At 53.5% G+C, this 18227-nt stretch overlaps 1 protein-coding gene across 1 annotated transcript; it reads right to left on the bottom strand.

Annotated features, from left to right (window-relative positions):
• Positions 1–1350: 1350 nt before the first annotated feature.
• C16H6orf132 (chromosome 16 C6orf132 homolog) lies at positions 1351–17741 on the bottom strand. The gene is made up of 5 exons (XM_056361301.1): positions 17562–17741; positions 12999–13114; positions 8355–8430; positions 5159–8012; positions 1351–4779 (listed from the first exon to the last, which is right to left on the bottom strand). Exons 1-5 carry the CDS (start codon positions 17704–17706, stop codon positions 4674–4676), a joined length of 3297 nt encoding a protein of 1098 aa, XP_056217276.1. The 5' UTR covers positions 17707–17741; the 3' UTR covers positions 1351–4673.
• Positions 17742–18227: the final 486 nt, after the last annotated feature.

Below are 18227 nucleotides of genomic sequence, written 5' to 3'. Positions count from 1 at the left end.
GCTAGGGTACTACGATTCTTCAGCACTGGTGCAAGGCACGCTCTAAGTCCTGTTTATTTTCAGGAAGCTTTTCTTTCCAAAACCTGAAGTAGGGTTTCCATTGTGCATAGCTAAAAATAAAAGCGTCAAATGTCCAGGTATTAAACCCACAGTACGTTCCTCACGTTGCCACCCTGTGAGCAAAATACAAAAGTCGATGGCAAAAAGTACGATAGGTGAAGCCTATATGGACAACAAAGGTCATTACTGATGTATTAATCTTGGTTTTACAATTGCTTAAAGACTTGGTGTGACAATACCAAAAAAAAAAAATACAATTTCAGCATCTGGTAAATCTTTGGGCAAGGCTTTGTTTTGCCACAGGAGGGCAGCAGCTGCCAGCTTGACAAGCGCCACGGCAGCATCTGCCCCAACATCTGCACAGTTCTTTAAAAAGTACCTATTCTTTTACCACTTGTGATGGCAAAAGAATCAAGTGTACAAGAGAAACTCAGAAGAGCGACAGCTTATCTAGGAGTCACTCACATTGCGTTAGCTTGGCTCCTAGTTGTACCATTGCTAGCAAGGCTGTATTAGTCCCACGGACATGCAGGCAGCGTGGCAGAAATGCTGGCAATACCACACCAACGTTTGTTGACTTTGTAGTTATCTGCAAAGGAGGTGGAGCGAATTCTCTGGGTTTTGCGGTATGCTCACACCATCTCTGGACTACATGCTGTTCAGGTTTGGGGACACTTCTGTAAATACGTTGTGGCTAGAGGTAAAAGCTTCAAGATACTCATTGCATACTTTCCTCATAAAAACCTGGTTCTGTAGCCAGAGCTGGATTAAAGAGATGAGAATGTAAATAAGTGTAATTTTTGAGTGGAGAGAATAAGCCACTACGAAGACAAGCCTGCCTTTTATGGTGCTGCTTGCATTGCTCATGCTGCGCTTTCAGTTTTAACTACAACATTCTAGTTAGGACTTGCAAATGAATATGCAAGTTTCATTATTAATGAAACACTCAAAACCAAGAACTATTTATAGAAGCAGCACAGGCTGAACTGCACGAGCTCCTTTGCCAGCCTACCTAAGCAGCTGGGTGTGAGGGGTGTTTAGAGTGACAGGGCAGTTAGGGCTAGCTGCCCGTGCATTCCTTGACTGGGCTTCCAAAAACACTTAAAATTGCCAGCTCTCAGCAGAAATTGGACCAAGCCCTAGGAAAGCTGAAATTCAGAGTTGCTGAGGCCAGTTTGAGCTGTTTCCCTGTCCTTTTAATCTTACACGCAAAGATCAGTCTTAACAGCAGACAGACCACTTAAGCCATACTAAAAAAAAAAAAAAAAAAAAGTCAGATCACACATGCAATAAAACAATACGTCCAGACATATTTAATGCAAGAAGGTTCAATGGCACTCATAAATAAGACACTGTTCAACACTTTACAAGTAAAGGTCTCAGTTATACGACATTAGCAGGTACTTTTGAGGAAGAGGCAACTGCAGGGGATGATTTTAAGTTGTATCAAGACTTGAATGACCAAACTGCATCAGAGAGGGTTGATGTGGGAATAATTCCATTGTCAGGCTGCAAGACTGCTGTCAGTGCTAAGGCTATAAGGTTGCTTTGCTCCATCGCTACCCCTTAGTCTCTTCCTCTTCTATTGCTAAATTTATACAGCTGGGAAGGAGCAGGAACGGGAATCAGAGTGCAGTTTATCTATGCGCTATCCTGACAGTCACCTGGCCAAGGAAGAGGGAGCTCTTCCCCATCCCTGCATCCTCGCTCTTCACTAGGGATTTAACTTTCTGTGTAAGCGCTTTGGCTGCCAACCACTCCAACAGTGGTTTCTTTGTAACACAAACAGTTCCCGATGGCCCCAGCATAGATGTCTAGTTGTTACTGAAATAACTAGAATTTTGCTTAAGGCATTCAGGAGCTGCGATAGCCCAAAGTGTTTAAAGAATAGAATAGTTCCATTGCTTAAAACGTTCATGCTAATCAGTTTCACAACTGTGAGCCAAGTCCTAGCTGATTTAGTTATAGCTTAGTCCACTGTGCGTTCCCAGAATGGGTGTTCTTTGAATGAATAATGGCTGTTTCATAAAACTGACTTACATTATCATGCTTCTAATATTTAATACAAACAAATACCTGTCTGCTAGAAACAAGACACTCCGCACTACATAACACCAAATTACAACTACATACGAATTGCGTGTCTGGGTGAAATACTAAAAGTGAAATTCAAAGCAAGTTGCCACCCTTGGAGTTTCACATTTTACTTTAAAAAAAACACAACAACCAACCCTAAAAGCAAACAAAAAAAACCCCAAACACCACCAAACCAAAACCAACTTGTGTTGGGGATACACTTACACTTAGGAGAACTTTTGAGGGGTAAAGTCGCACACACCCACCTCCATTTCTGGACAAAGTCAATCTTGAAGGCTGAAGTCTCCCAACAAGCCTTTAAATTTAAAACTGCTTTTGAGAATTAATTTGCAGTTATAACTTAATAATTTTTTTGGGGAAAAAAAAAGTAACGGGAAGAAAAAACAATGAGGTTGCAATATTGTCAGAGAGGCTTTCTCATTGTTTCAAGTTAAGCTGGTGAAGCTTCATCCAATACTAAGACATGACCCTGAAGCCACCCAAGCAGTGTCACAGCTTTGCTTCCATAGGTAAGTAAGAATCCTCGAGATGCTCCTCTTACAGAAAAACTTCCATGTTTTAAGGGCGGGGTGGGGGTGGAAGCTATGCTACATGACACTGGCACACTTAAATACCCAGGGAGTTACTCCATAGTCACTTTTCTCCATAAACATTGTTTAAAAAACAAACACCCAGATATTTAAAATGTGTTATTTCAATACTGGCTGGGGTGAGCATGTCTGGGAATCTTTCAAGTCACTGTGACTTACTGGCATAAAAACGCCATTTCAATTAGCTATTGGACTGATTATGGTACTTGGGTTTTCATTTTATTCACAGCAAAATAAAGTTCAGAATACTTTGAAGCTGCTGCAATATTGGAAACAGCAGTTAAATTATTAGATAAAGTTGGAAATAACATAAAACGTAGAACTCAATGACATGACATTAATAAAAACTTCTGGAAATTCCACCGTGAAGGAAAATTTATCACTGAATTTTGAGTTGAATTGTAGAGCAAAATCTGCTTATATGCACACATGCATACGTGCATGCAACACAGGATAAGCTGGAGTGGAACTAATGACACTGTATAGTACTGAAAATAGAAAGTGCTTTCCATAAAAATAGACTAATGTCTCAAAGTGCTTTTAGTTTGTCAGTGACTAGAAAACATTCTCTACAAGTTTTTACACTTATCTTACAGTGATTTTCAGCAAGTTTACCTATGAGGAAGATTATATATTTCTAATTTCAGCAAGTTGGCTATTCAAAACTTTGGTCAGCTATTGTGGCACTGTATTGCTTGCTCTGTAGTATGAAATACCTTCTTTAAGGCTACTTGTATCTCCCACCCTGCCCCACAGCCATCATTAGGTCCTTCGGAGAAGCACTGGCGGGAAGCAAGGACAGGCTTGCACGCAGGTCCAGCACCCGGACAAGCACTTAGGGGAACAGCGGGAGCCAGCTGCCTTCGGTGTGCCACTGCAGGCATTCCACGCACCAGCAGCACCTGCAACCACGCTGAAACTTACCTTCTTAGTCCCCCAAAGCAGACAAACTAAAGCCAAGTCTCAGTATAACAGTTCATAAGGACTCTGTGGCTTTGCTTTTAGAGGCGGGGTTTACATAGGCATGAAGTGGCAAGAGACCCCCGAGGAAAGCACCATCAGCACAGCACCTTGGCGAGTCACTGGCACTCACCAGCTGATAAAGGAAAAGAAGGGCTGCTCAATGTCTGAGGTCTCCAAAGTGCTTTACAGGCAGCCATCCAGGCCTCACAGCCTTCTTCCATGAGGAATAATTACCAACAGAAACATTTACAGTGACCAAAAGGTGCAGGAAAGCAAAGGGTCCCCAGAGGAGGGGGCTCAGCCCTTTGCGGCAGAGCTGCCCCCAGCTCGGCAGGACAGGCACCGAGAGCCAGGAGCTGTTTTTAAGGCATCAGCACAACAGATTCGCTCAAGGCTGTTGAAAGAGGTGGGGACAGAAGAGGTTAGGACCTAGACATCCTGAATGCTTTTCTATCCCATTGGCCTCACATTCTTATTTTCAATCCCCTACACGTAGCTATACACCAGCTTGCTTCCATTATGCACAGCTCCCACTTGGTCTCTCCCTACTCCCAACACATGTTGGATTTAAACCAATTAAGAAAACAAACAGAAAACAATCTCTCCAGTGGGGATGCTCTTCAAAGAGAACTAAGGATGCTTTTTGGTTTTCTTAGACCTATCAGGCTGCAATTTTGAAAATAATACAGGGCGGGAGGGAAACAGGAGAAGGAAAACCATGTTTGCTTACGTAACAAGGCAGCAGCCTGACCTCTGTAGTAACTACTCTCCGTGACGGTCCTTTGACAAGAGTCCAAGTCCCAGGTTCACTCCCCGCATTCTGCAGCAGCGGCTTCAAGCAGTGTGTTTGCTGGCTGGGTTGGGACCATCCCTGGTGCCCGTGGAGAAGGAGACGACCAACCCAGGCACCTTCTCACCCCTTCCCAGCTGGATGAAGGCGGCGGAGCAGCCCTGCGGACAAACCTATCGGTGGCCGCTCTGGTAGGCGTAGGAGATGGGCTGTCGTGTCCCAGGCCTGACCGTGAAGGTGTTGGTAGGTCCGCCGTACTGCGAGCTGCCGTGGGCAGGTCTGGAGGGAAAACAGGGAAAGTCACTGAAAGCCAAGGAAACCCTTTATTGTTGTTCAATATTGCAATTATATATTTTATTTTATTTCTAGTGGAGCAAGGTGACTTTTGTTGCCTCGCATCCCTGTTCAGCAAGATGGGGAGGACACAGCGATGGGCGCCAGGGTCACGGCTGGCACCAGGAAGGAGCCATGCCACAGCCATGGCCCCGGGGCGAGGCGGCGGGAGGAGACCCCGGCTATGAGCCAGCGCAGCCCAGCAGCACCGCGCGAGCCACGGGGCAACAACTTCCCCCAGGCCCCTGCTGCCCAGAGCCCAGCCTGCCTCTTCATCAAGGGGACACAGAACACAGGGAAGGGGTCAGCTCAGGGCGGCACATACCTGCTGGCTGCCACCATGCTGGTGGGTGAGAAATCCCCATTCTGCCCCTTGTACTTGGCATCGGCCCCGGCGCTGCCATACGGCGCTGCTTTCCCAGTGGCATCAATGGACGTCCGCCTGCCCTGCGTGCTCGTGGGGCCGTTCCTGTGGGCAGAGCCAAGGCGGCGGACCCCCTCCCCGGCCGGGGAGCTGTATCCCCCAGGGACGTAGGAGGAGAGGGCACCCGTGCCCCGGGGAGCTGCAGCTGCCCGGGGGTAGGAGCTGTCGGGCTCAGAGACATACAGGCGCTTCTTGATCAGCGGGCGGGGGTTCGGGCAGCGGCTGAAGTAACCGGCAGAGCTGCTGTAATCGGGGTACTGGGGCACGAAGTCCCCGTTCCTCCTGCTCTTCCCCGAGGGCAGCGGGGCGGGCGGCTCATGGCTGCCCCCGTAGCTGCGGCCGTAGCCGGGCCACCTGAAATACCGCGGTGCCTCCGAGCCCCGGCTGCTGTCGGGGAAGCTGGGGCACTTGCGGTTCTCCTGACGTGGGAGAGGTCCCTCGGCCTCGTCCACCTCGTTGCTGAACTCAGGGGGTGGGGGGATGATCCCGTAGTCCAGCGCCGTCTCCCCGTTCTCCTCCTCCCTGGGCACGTCGTGGCGGGCTGGGCCGGTCTGGGTCGGCTGCCCGGCCTCAAAGAGGCCCCGCAGGAGGCTGGAGGCAGAGGCCCGCGGGTGCCCGGCGAGGCTGGGGGGCTGCGCCTCGCCCACTGCCCGCGTGTCCCGGCCCTGCTCCGAGGAGCTGGAGAAGGATGGAACTTTGCTCCGTCCTGACCCCGCTGCAGGCGGCCGGGGCACCACGGTGAAGGAGCAGGGCTTGGACTCATGGCGGTAGAAGCTGGTGGAGGTGGTGTCCGATGAGGCGCTGCCGAGTTTCAGGGGCGGCTTCACCCGCGGCACAGGTCCCACCTCAGCGCCCTGCCGGCCCCGCTGGGCACGCTGCCGGGCTGCCAGGAGCAGCGCCATGGGGGAGCCCCGCTCCACCCGCTCGCCCGTCACGGGGTGGATCAGCACCTCCTCCGGCCCCGCGGCCGAGGCGCTCGGGGGGCTCCGAGCCAGGCTCACGGGGCAGGGCGGTTCAGCCAAGCTGGAGCCACTGGGCTGCTCGGCTGAGCTGGCTCCAGCCCGGTGCACTTTGTACTGGAAGACAGCTGTGTTGGGCTGGGGTGCTGGGCTCTGGGTGGGAGAAATGGGGGGCGTGGGGGAGGTGGGAGCAGGGGGCTCCTCTGCTGGTGCCTGAGGTGGGTCTGAGGGGCTCATGGTGCTGTTGGGGGACCCTGGATCAGGGATCAAGATCTCTGTGGCCTTGCTAACGGCAGGGGTGGGATGGTCCTCGTGCCCCGTCTCATCCTTCTCCACTGCAGCCGCTGGTGCTGGGAGTGGGCTCGGGGATGGTTTTGGCAGCACCGATTCACCTGGGTCTGGGGGGCTCTTCCTCACACGTGGGGTGCTGCCGCCATCCTCGGGGCCCTGCTTCTGGGTGCCGAGCCCCAGGGCAGGCTTCCCTTCTTTCTTCAGCGCCAGCACAGCCTCCAACTCGTTCCTGATTTTAATCACGCTGCGGGTCTGCGTGGTTGGGCTGCTCTCCGGAGCGGGAAGCGCCATGCTGGGAGAGCCCCCCTTGGCACCGGGGGGGCTGCTGGGCACCTCCTTCTTCTCACTCTCCCCTCCCGTGGGCAGCTGCGTGTCCTTCCCGGCGGGTCTCGCAGGTTGGGGCCCACTGAGACTGGGCTCATGGCTGCCAGTGTGGTCAGTACCGCCGTCCGTGGGCCGCGGGGCAGCTGGCTTCTCCAGCGGCCTCTCCTCCCGCCGTGGGGAGCGCAGGAGGGCCGAGAGCTCGTGCCGCAGCCTGCTCAGGTTGCTGGCATCCCTCCAGTCATCCTCACAGATCGGGTAGTCCGGAGGGGGAAGGTCAAGGTCATTTGCAGAGAGAGGTTTGGGCTTTGGAGGAGAGTCTCTCTCAGCTGGTTTTGGCTGGGGAACCTTCTCCGTCTCAGAGCCTGGCAGTGGGGACCGGGGACTGGCAGGATTGGTCCCTTGGCCGAGCCCTGGAGCCAGCTTGGGGCTCAGCGGTGGGGGTGTGGGCACAGCCGGCTTCGCGACAGCCTGACGCAACGGGGAATTTCTTTGCTCGGCTTCTCCTCTTGCGTGAGCTTTGGCCGCGGGTCTTATGGTGAAGCATGGTGGGAGGGGAGGCCGGGCATGAGGCTGCCTGGGGAAGGGCTCCTGCCGGGGCGGCTGGCTCTCCGGCACCGGGATGGAGGAGGACCGGGCTGGGGCCGGGGGAGGCACCTTGAAGGACCTGGGGAAGGTGAGGTGGGGCTCGGGACACTGCTTGGGCTGCAGACTCTCCTTCGGGGTGGGCGCAGCTGGCACCCCAGCCTCAGCATGGCAGAGCGGCCCCTCAGCGTCCGCCTGCCGCGTGTTCAGCACCGTCTCGGACTTCCACTTGGAGATGCCGGTGGCGAAAGGTGCCGGGGCCCAGCTGAGCGGTGAGGCACCCGGTGGGGCTGGTGGGATGAAGTCTGGAGGAGCCGGCGTGCTGGGGGATGACAGGGCAGAGGCCGGAGGTGGCGGCGGTGCCATGGCGGGAGGTGGCGGCACTGTCTCGGGTGGTGGCGGTGGTGGCGGAGGAAGCATTTCGGGTGGTGGTGGGACTGGTGAGGCTGGAGGTGCTGGTGCCGTTGGAGGGGGCGGTGGGGGCACCGACGGTGGCGGCGGGATGTCTTCATCCAGGTCATCTCCCTCAAGAGCCTGCAGGTGCAGGTCCCCCACAGAGCTGTACATTCGGTAGTTCCCATTGATCTGGGAGCCAGAGCCTGCAAGGAAGAGCAAGAGCACGGCGGTGTGAGCACCTTCTCCCTCAGCGCTGCGACGGCCGGCATCGCCTCCAGCCAGCTATCCTCCTAGGAAGCCAGTTTATTTTGCTCAGCAGCTGTCTAAAGCCTGCTGAACTGTAACAGCCACTACGCCTCACCCCTTAGAAATGAATTCACTTTCAATGACTTCAAAAAATAATTAAGAGGAGACTCTGTTTTCGCATGAAAATCTCATGATCAGACTGTCTGCTCCAGAGCTCGGTACACATCCTTCCTTCCCCAAGGGCATGGTACTGCCGAGTGCTCAGAGCCGGCCAGGACTCGGCAGAGAAGTTTCCTTACCAAGAGCTGCTTTTTCCTCAAAGTGTTCTGGCACCGACGGCGTTGGCACAGCCACCCCGTGGGATTCTTGGGCATTCTGCAATAGTTCAGAAAAGGGAGCTGTTAGTTTTATGCCCAGGGTATCAGAGCGAAGCGCTGACAAGCCGGCCCTCGCCTGCGCACTGGTAATTTGTCTACACAAGCAGCAGCCTGATGGGATCCAGGGCCATTCCCAAGACCGTGCGGTCCCTGCTGTTGACAGGGTTTAAGGGGATGTGTGAAGTGACAAGGGTTGCACAAGCCATGGATACATCCCCCGCGCTGGCCAGGCGCAGAGGGGCTGGAGAGGAGCACGGCTATTTCGCATCCAAGATTAGGGCTCTCCAGCCCACAATCAGCAGCACCAGTTTCTCACCATTCATGTACCAAGCAAACATAATAGCTCCCACGGGTTTTTGTGGGTATTGCTCTCCAGCAAACACTGCCAGTTCATGCCGCAGTCACGTACGCACCACACTGAAGTCACGGACAGACTTCCAGCTTTTTGGGAAACTGGCACCAGCATAGCTGAACACTCCGGGGAAAACTGCTATTTGTGCGGTTTGTGTTTCACTCTCAATTACTCCCTCCGTGTTCGTGCTGAAAACTCAGCAGTGTATTTAGCTGGTACAGGACCATGCAATTTAGCAGCCTACACATTTGCAAGGATGCTTACAGCTAGGGTACTTTGGATAATTACAGCTACCCATGGTGAGATATTCATGGCACGCTGACTCACCTAGAGTGCTGACCAGGGCTCCTGCCCCGTACACCTGCCAGCAGCAGAAAGCCTCTCCTTTTCTCCGGTGACTCACTGCTAAGATTGCTCTGCAGAGGGGCTGGAGCTGCTCGTGAAATGTACACTAACGCACCCATGTCCAAAAACAAACCGGTGCTGAATCAGGCCGTCAGCACAGATCTAAGTGACTGAGGCAGTGGACTGGACTTTCACATACCAGCGTTGGGAGAGACCCACAGCAAGGAAATTACACTCCATGAGCAGCGCAAGCTCGCAGACCCCATGGGCTGTGGTCAGGGACATCTCGTCCGGTTCCCAGGCTCCGGGGTCCACTCTGTTGTACCCCTGTCCACCCCAGGCAGCCGTTTGCATTAGCTGTTCACAGCCCCTTGTGCAAAGGAAAAGTTATCCGGCCATCAGCCTGCACCGCTCAGTGTGGTGGCTGTCTGCATACAAACGCCTAGATAATGATTGAGCCAGTGTCCCCTGCCTTTCACTGGCATTATCGCTATTTTTACAAGAGATTGCTATAGGATTCCAAAGTCTCCTCAATCAAAGGTCACGCTGGGTTTATACAGCCAGCCCCATGCAGGGCTCAGGCTGCACATTATTGTTACTCACTGCCCTGGGTGTAGCAGGAACACAGGAGCCGCTGGGACAGAGCCGACATTAAGAGCAGCAGCCGGGGCTCCTTCAGAAGAGCCCTGGAATCCCCCAGCTTTTGACAGAATAAGATAATACACATGCCTTGCTTGCAAAGTCCGTCGCCCTGCAGACGACCAAAGACCCCCTATAACCACAGGGGAATGAAGCAGGTATTGGTGAGCCAGGAGAGCACGAGTGGGAATTCGCATCCCTGGGATTGCACAACTGATCAGACAGCTTTGTGCCGATGGATGATGGACAAGCCAAGGTCTGACAGGGCCTTAGGACAGATCTGGTAGTAGCAAAACACGAGGTGAGCCTTACAGCCTCATCTCAGCCCTCTTTACTGGTCCCAACAGATACAGTACGAGGCAGAGGAAAGATCCTTAACTTCAGCTGAAAGCCAGAGGGAAGGCAAAGGCTGACAGAGGCACTTCAAGAGCTGGTAATGAAATTGTGCAGAACAGTGAGATACAAACACCACAAAGAAAAAAACCCCAGCAGTCCCCATTTGCTATGGAAATTCATTGCTGCCAGTCTGCAGGGCACACTGAGGATACCTGCTCATTTACAGGGAAACAAAGATGCCTGAGCGCTGAATTAAAAGCAACAAATGCGTCACATGTTTGGACAGGAGTGGAGAGGGAATGGCAGTCGGAAGAGATCTATGCAAAGCTGGAGGAAACAGTCCACATTTCATAAACGAGTGGTAATTTTGGACATGTCATTCCAACAGGTCCTAAAAACTGGGCAAGCCTGTTTCACACCAAAAATTTCTATTGCAGTTGCTAATGCTCAGCTTCTCTCTCAAAAACCACCCATCCTCACGTCATGAGCTGGCTTCTAAAATGGAAAGCATCTCCAGCACGCTGCCAGTCCCCAGAAATGACTAGAAAGATTGTTTCCCGCTGCTGCGTCTGCTGGGGTGTGACCAGCCCAGCAAACCTCCAGCTGGTTCAGAGCAGGCTGCTGCGCTCCTGGTGTGCCAGGAACCTGCATTTCCAGTTTGCAGTTCCTGAATCAGATTTATGTATGCCGAGGATCCTGTTGGGGGGAGCTTTCACTGTAACCACCGGGAATGGCTTTTCAGTGCTGGAACAGGGTTAGGTACCCCCTGGCCCCAGTGAAGGGGAGCCTGCCTGTGCTCACGGTCCCCAGCTCACCCAGTCTCTCAGGAGCCCATGCTTCCTACCCATCATGTAGACCAGGTCCAAAAAACCGCACCAAAATACAAATGCTTCGCATCCTGGGGTCTCAGAGAGGCCAAGGATCTCTCCGAATATAAAGAGCTACCCCTAAACTCCTTGTTTTGAAGCAGAGCTAAAGCAGATAGGTGGTCAAAGGAATTTATTCCCCCAGGACGCCAAAGTCCTTCCTGCACCTGCAGTGCCTGGGAAGCCGGGTGGGCAGGGGGACACAGTGGTACCCGAGCAGCCCCCTCTCCTGCAATCCCTGCTGCGACTCAGCTCGGGACAGCCAAGGGCCGGGTGATCTGGGGGGAAGCTGCTGGCGCAGGGGGAGCTGCCAGGCACACGAAGCCCAGCGGCCCCGCTGCCGGGCAGGGTGTGTGCGTCCTCCTGACTCACAGCTACCCAGGCAGCTGCTTCTCAGCCTCCCCCCGCGCAGGATGGTGTGGGGGTGGAAAGAAAGGGTTAAGGTGGGAGCTGCTGAACAGCCCAGTGCAGATATGTATGTGACAGCAGAAGTGTCTGTGCCAGATCAAATCATCATCAAACCTAATCAAGGTAATGCAAATATCCAACACAGGCTGGTCCTTAAAAACACTGCTTATTCCTACTAACTTCTTCAGTTAAACCTGCTACACTCGGAAAAGAAGCACAGGTTTGTGAGGGACCCTCACAAAGGCAACCGAGGGGGAAGAGAGCCCCAGGACCAGCTGTGCCTCTGCAGGCAGGAAGCAAGCACCTGGCTAGGGTGACAGCCCTGAGTATTTGTCACAGGGACCTTGGTGCTATTTATTCCTTTGCCACATACACTTCCACTAGTAGTAAAGCACTAGAAAGCTCTAAAAAGACACGAAAGGCCAGTTGCACTCTAAAAACCTGGTGATACGGGGTACCAGCAACAGTTGCACACCCACGCTTGTGCTACTGGAGAGGAGTTTCTCAGGCACTGGTCCTACAGTTACTTGACTCAGATCCCAGACGAGATTTTCACCTGCTGTGATCTTTTGGAAACCATCACAGAGGGCACAACCCCTTTTTAAAGCCTGTATAACCCCATAACTTCCTAATTATGCTCTCAAATAGATATATAAACTCCTGCAGCCCAGTTGTCCTCCCAATGACACCTGCACAACTCCATTAGCTCCTAATTGCACCCAGGTGACAGCAGACCAGCCCATTTTCTGCTGAAGGTGACGGCTGCTCCAAAAGACAGGGTTATACAAGGGAAAACATCCCTCGCTCTCAGAGAGGATTTCCTTGTCAAGACCAAAGGCTTTTAAGTGCTTTAGTGCCTTCAGTGACCTGCATGTGTCCCCACAGATTTAGCTATTGCCACCTCCAGAACACTTCTGAGCAATCGTCCGCTTCACTGTACCCTTCAAGGGATAAGACCTTTGGAAAGGTGTGCTACACCGGGGAGGAAAGCCCGCTCAGCACACCTGGCAGCAGAGCATGGAAGCCTACAAGGAGCACGTGTGGCTCCTGGAGTCCCAGCTGGGTTAAAGCCACCTCCGAGCCCCCTGCGTCCAGCTGCGCTGGCACTTGCTGCTCCAGTCCCTGCACCCGGCCGCTACGGGAGCACTGGCAGCTTTGCAGGGAACGGTTTCCCTCACCCAGAGATTGAAAAATCAGACTCTGCACAAACACCTCCTGCATTGCCTCCTCATTCCTCTGCTGTAAACAGGACACAGTTTTGCTATTGCTCTCTCCAGCAACATGCCTGATCCAGAGAGAGATATGACAGTAGCGGTTAGATAAAATGCAGTGCAAGCCAGATCTATCATCTACACGCTCAGCAATTTTTTTTTTTAATTGAAAATGCAAGTCTGATGATGCTTACGTCTCTCGCCTGAGCACCTCGCCTATGTCCAACACAAGCCTTGAACTCAAATCACCTCCTAATCCCTCGTATCCAGCATTATTATAGAGTGGTTTTGCTTTTCATTTATTTTCTTCCCTCAGGTAGGGGATGAGAGCAGCAGCCAGCCTGGCTGGTTCTGGGCACCAGTTACACACGCTGCTGTACCAAATCCCAGCGGCGAGCTGGATACTCACAAGGGGTAAGAAAGTCAGCAGTGGCCGGACTCTCGGACGAGGTTTAAGCGTTGCTGTGCCAGAGTCAGTCATCGTCCCAAAGCGATTGTCACCATAATACACTTCAATCACATCACCTGAGGGGAAGAGAAGACTGTTAGCAGCACTGCATCTGAGGCAACAGGAAAAATAACATGGGACAGATTTGGAGGAGTAGCTGGGTGTTTTGGAGCCGAGCTGGAGATGGAGGGCAGGGGGAAGTCCCAGGTGTGCAGGACCCCCGGGCAGGTGCTGTCACACCCCTGCGAGGCACAGGGAGCCTCCCTAGAGCTCCACATGCTCTAGTTTAATGAGCACAGACGTCAAAGCCTGTTCTGAAAGGCTTATTTCCAAGAGTAGCCAACTTAAACTTACCTCAAGAGGGTCAACAGTTAGCACAAGCACTCAGTGCACTCCCCACCCAGATTACATGTAGGGAGGGAAAAAGCTTCAGAAGTGACCGGATCGTCTCTTTATAGTGCCGCGAGGCTCTGACTCCCAGGAGAGCCGGCCTGGGTCCAGGGCAGGTGCCCACAGAAGTGACAAACCAGCTTGTAAGCTTGGGCAGAATCTGACCTTGGCTGAGCCGTCAGCGGCTGGAATTGAGGGGGGAGGCAACAGCAGAGCCTGACCACCAACCACACCAGCTGGAGGGAGAGAGCTCCTGCCCTTCCTCACCTGCCTCCCTCATTAAAGGACAGAGTTAATTACAGGTTCGTCACTCAGCCCTATCGTGACAACAGGGCCCTGTCACTTATGCAGCGGAGAGGGACAGCAGAGGCGTCCCTGACCCCTGGCTTGTGCTGAGCAGCAGCGGGGCGAGCGGAGGGAACGGCTCACTGCACCGCTCGGGGACAGCAATGCGGATGGGACGTGCGGGGGCTGCCCAGGGAGGTTTTTCCCCTCCGCGTTTTGCTGCCATCGGCTGAGGGCAGCAGGAGGGGGCTGCCACAGCCGCTCTCCCTGCTGCGGAGGGACACCGCCAGCGCCCACAGCATCCTCATGCATGCTGCTGGAACAACTGGTTTCTGACCCCCGTTGCAATTGGTATGGGGGGGCAAACCGTGCTTGTCACAACACTTTCACACTTCAGCCTGCCTTACGGAGAAACGCTCTGAATGTCTTCCCACAAAACACTGCTATGAATGGAGACGCTACGGCAGGAAGCAGTCGCAGAGCCTTGGTGTTACAAGCAGGAGAAGCCATCGGGTTCTCTGGGTTCCCAGCCCTGTGCTTTTACCTTGAACCACACCTTTTGGGCCGGTTTATTTCTGACAGTGAATAAAGCTCATAAAATTAGTTTAATTACGTTCTTTGTGTCTGATTAACAGCATGAATTAACAAGCAGAAGCACTGAAGCATGTAAACCCCACCTTGGCTGGAAGGAGATACACAAATAATTTGTAGCCAAGGAGACCAACATTAAAGAAAAAACAAGGTTTGAGGAGGAAGGGGGAAAAGCAAGAAAAATGGCTGTGATCAGAGAGCAAACTGCAGGAGTGTCCCCACCTAACAGACTGCGATAGTGGTTTCAGTGAGAAGGAAGAAGCAAACAGCCTCCCTCTCTTCCCCAAAACACAAACACCAAGAAGTTGGTGGGTTCTTTCCCCACCCTCCCTAAAAGCTGTTTTTGAAGAGCTGTGTTTGAAAGCACAGTCCTCAAACCTGACCCCATGTGAAAGTGTGAAGTACAGAAACTGTTTCTGTCAAGTATCGTACAGCAATTAAAAGCCAAGGAGCAGAAAGGTGAAGGTTGTATAAGCTCCGCATGCAGGCAAAGGGGCTGGGCTGCATTTCTGAGCCTCCAAAACCCAAAGGCAGCGCTTGCCAAAGCAGGGCTGCTGCCTGGGGCACCAGCTGTGCCCCAGAGTCCCTGACCGAGACTGTGCAAGTAACTGGTTACTGCCCCAGCCAGTGTCCCCGCTCCCTCCCACGTGCCCCTGCTCCCACACAGCCCCTCGCTGGCCCGAAGCACTGCCTGTGCCCTCCACACACTGCCAGACCCGATGACTGGGGTCCCCAACCCATCACGGACTGCCATGGCATGTAGCTGTGGTGGTCACCAAGTCTCTGCCCTCCTTGGCCAGGCACAGATCAGGCAAGCAGCTCCCAGGGAAACAGAGCTTTACACCAAGTTTAGTGAAGGGGGAAAAAAAAAAAAAAAAAAAAAAAAAGGAGGAAGGCAAATGGTTCTGTGAGTGTTCCCACAGAAAAGCACTTGCATGAACACCTGGAATGAAGAACCTGACCACGCCAGGGGCTGGGCATGAGCTACCACAGCCTCTGCTGAAGGTATGGTTTGAAGGCAAATGAATTCCACACAGCCTTGAAAAATGCCACTGAGTCCAGCAAGCATGCAAGCTTTTCCTTTCTCCCACCCACTACACCACAAGTTACCCTGGGATACACCCAGGAGTATCCATCATGCTATCACTGTCCATATGGTCAGTCATGGCATCCTCTCCTTTATCCCAAACTTCTCCCACTACACAGGATTCTTTAAAAAAATGACATTTTCTTCAGCTTTCAAAATACTAGTTAGCCTGCCTTCACTTAGTGTGGTCCTACCAACAGTTTAACCCTTCCCTGCCTGTGAGGGGCCCAAGCACAGAGGAGCTGCTGGAGTCGCGAGGACAGCAGAGATGTCAGCAAATGATTGCTTTTGCATAACCCCCTGGGTGACCCCACGTTCGGCGAGAAAGCAGCAAGGATTAAGGCTAATGCAACATGAGAGTTTGAATTCAGACAGCTCTGTGGAGCGGCGATAGAGTAGTTCAGAAACTTGAAAGTTTTCTATTAAACAAGACACTAGGTAAACTCAGTGAGAAACTGGATTAAAGATCACAAGGTCTTTGATCCTAGATTACTAAGCATCGCTAACCTGAATGCATTTAATTAAAGTAAAATGAAGTGCTTGTAGTTGTGTTTTCTTTGCTAGATAAACAGGACTTGCCTGCTAAGAGCCTGTCACCAGTAAGACCTGTGCTCTACCAGCTTCGTTTCCTGGAAGGAGGGATCGGGAAACACACCCTCGGAGGCTGTCAGAAGCCGCTGGCCCTGGCTATGCTTTGGCCACTTTTTGACATTCAGCCCGTCTCGGAGACATTAGTGTCCTCTCAGTCATGGGAAATAAAATAAGCAATCTGCAACACAAGTAATGGAACTTCTTCCTACTCCGGTGTTGCATCACCTGGAGTAGGTGTAGCAGGTTTGACGCTGGGATATCCACAGCTCACAGCGAGGAGAGGAGGCGGCATCAGTCACTATATTCAGGAATCTCTGAGTCAGTGACATGCAAACCTACACCCATTCCACATTGCCTAACTTGTGTTTACTTTGTATGAAAAACTAAGGTGGGGATTAGCAGAAGCAATGGACTCCTTTTGGCAGTGGCGGTGGCATGAAGCTATGCAGCCAATGTTCAAGAAACATGGCCAGGGACGAGGCTTCACTAGGTAAGGCCGTGGCACCGTGGAAATCAAGGCACAATAAAGCTGCCCCCTGGACTGCTTAGCTGCGAGCGTGCCATTCCCCGTTTGCCACAACCAGCCCACACCGCAGCACGCGTTACTCCAAACGCGGTCACTCAGCTTCGGTGTGTCACCCTACCCTACACAAATTAAATTAATGATATAAAAGCCGAGAGGATGCTAAGGAGTGATTCAACAGCTTTGCTTTATGCTCAGATTTCAAGGACTCCTGGCTTTCACTTTGCAAACTGATCCGCACAGCAGTTCCCCACACCTGAAAGGAATGCCTTTGTACTGCAATTGCAGCCACGGAAATCAGGCTTGTAATAAGCAGGCACAGCGACTTTTTTTTTTCTCTCTTTCTTTTTAAATCCAAACCACATCAGAGAGAGGCTTGAATCCTCCTCAGATTTACAACAGTTAGAAATCAGCAGTTTTTCTTTGGTGTTTGAGAGTTGCATGAAACTCTCCGTCACATTTTCATTTTATCTCGGTTTCACCAGCTTGGCCTTCAGGGTGTAACCACCTCGCAAGAGCTTCCGTGGCCAATGCTCCCCATCGAACAGCCCAGCGAGCAGCGCTTCCCTTCTCCAGCTTGTAAAGTGTTTGTTGGAGTCTCACAGCCACCAAACTTTACCCACCAAGCGCTATCTTTTATCTGCCTGGCTCCATTACTATTAATTTGGCTCCCTCCTACATGAGCCTCCAGGGCACAGTATTGCAATTAAAACCACAAAGAAATACAAATAAATCCTGAGGAATATGCAACCCGCAACTCCCCCTTCGCGCACCGGCCTTCAAGAAACAGGTTTACAAGTAAATAACCCCAACCTGGGCAGGAGCAGATCTAACATGGCGTGGGAAAGCGTTGTGGAAGCGAGAAAAAACAACGGCTTCGCAAGTACTTAGCGGCCTGAAACTGTTCCTCGGTCAAGTTTCGCCCCCCGCTCCGCAGCCGAACGCGGGTCGCAGCTGGAGCGCGCGGCCCCCGCGCCCCCCGCCCGGTGCTTCCCGGCTGGGCGGGCAACGCGCCCCCGCCCCCCCGGGTCCCCCCGCCGCCCCCCCGGACACTGACCGGTGCCACCCGCGCTGTCCGAGGTCACCTCCTGCGTGAGGCTCCAGGGCGGGTTGGTGGCGAAGAGGGAGGTGGCGGCGGGGCTGGCGTGGCGCTTGCCGAAGAGGCGGCTGAAGGTGCCCTGCACGGAGTGATGCTTCTTCATCCTGGCAGAGCCCCCGCCGCGCTCCCAGCCGGGCACCCCCGCCGCGGGGAGCGGGGCCGGGGCCGCCGGGGGTGGGGCGGGGCGGGGCGGGAGCCACCCCCGGCCCCTCCCTCCGCCCCGGTGCCTCCCGCCCCGGTGCCTCCTCCCGCCGCCCCGGTGCCTCCCCCCGCAGCGTCCCAGCCCGAGGGGCTTCTCGCAGCGCCCCCCGCCGCGGGCCCGAGGCGAGAGGCCCGGGGGTCGGCGGGCCCGCGGGGTGCAGGCAGCGTCTGGTCCCTCCGACAAACCCCCCAGCACCGGCCGTCGACCCTCGCCAGTTGCCTGTCCAGCGAGCGCCTGGGCCTGGGCGGCTGGAGCTCTCGCCTTCCCCCGGGTTTACCCCTTTGCTCACCTGCCCCTGTGGTGCTGACCTGGGGCTCGCGCTGCCCCCAGACTCTGCCGACCCGCTCGCAGGGCGCGTTGGGACCCAGAGCCCCTCTCTGGGACCTGCGGGTGTCCTGGCGATACAGGGAAACCTCAGCCGG

Source organism: Falco biarmicus, chromosome 16 (genome assembly GCF_023638135.1).
Source record: "Falco biarmicus isolate bFalBia1 chromosome 16, bFalBia1.pri, whole genome shotgun sequence".
Taxonomy (NCBI): domain Eukaryota; kingdom Metazoa; phylum Chordata; class Aves; order Falconiformes; family Falconidae; genus Falco; species Falco biarmicus.
The sequence above is the reverse complement of the archived record's forward strand: the minus strand, read 5'-3'. Positions and strand labels throughout refer to the sequence as shown.

Bases quoted from the DNA above. Each gene is read 5' to 3' on its own strand.
- C16H6orf132 (XM_056361301.1), bottom strand. From the start codon at position 17,706: ATGAAGAAGCATCACTCCGTGCAGGGCACCTTCAGCCGCCTCTTCGGC. The intron at 8,431-12,998 runs GTGAGTATCCAG...GAACTATTGCAG, and splicing joins TGCTGACTTTCTTACCCCTT to AATGCCCAAGAATCCCACGG. The intron at 8,013-8,354 runs GTAAGGAAACTT...TCTTCCTTGCAG, and splicing joins TGAGGAAAAAGCAGCTCTTG to GCTCTGGCTCCCAGATCAAT.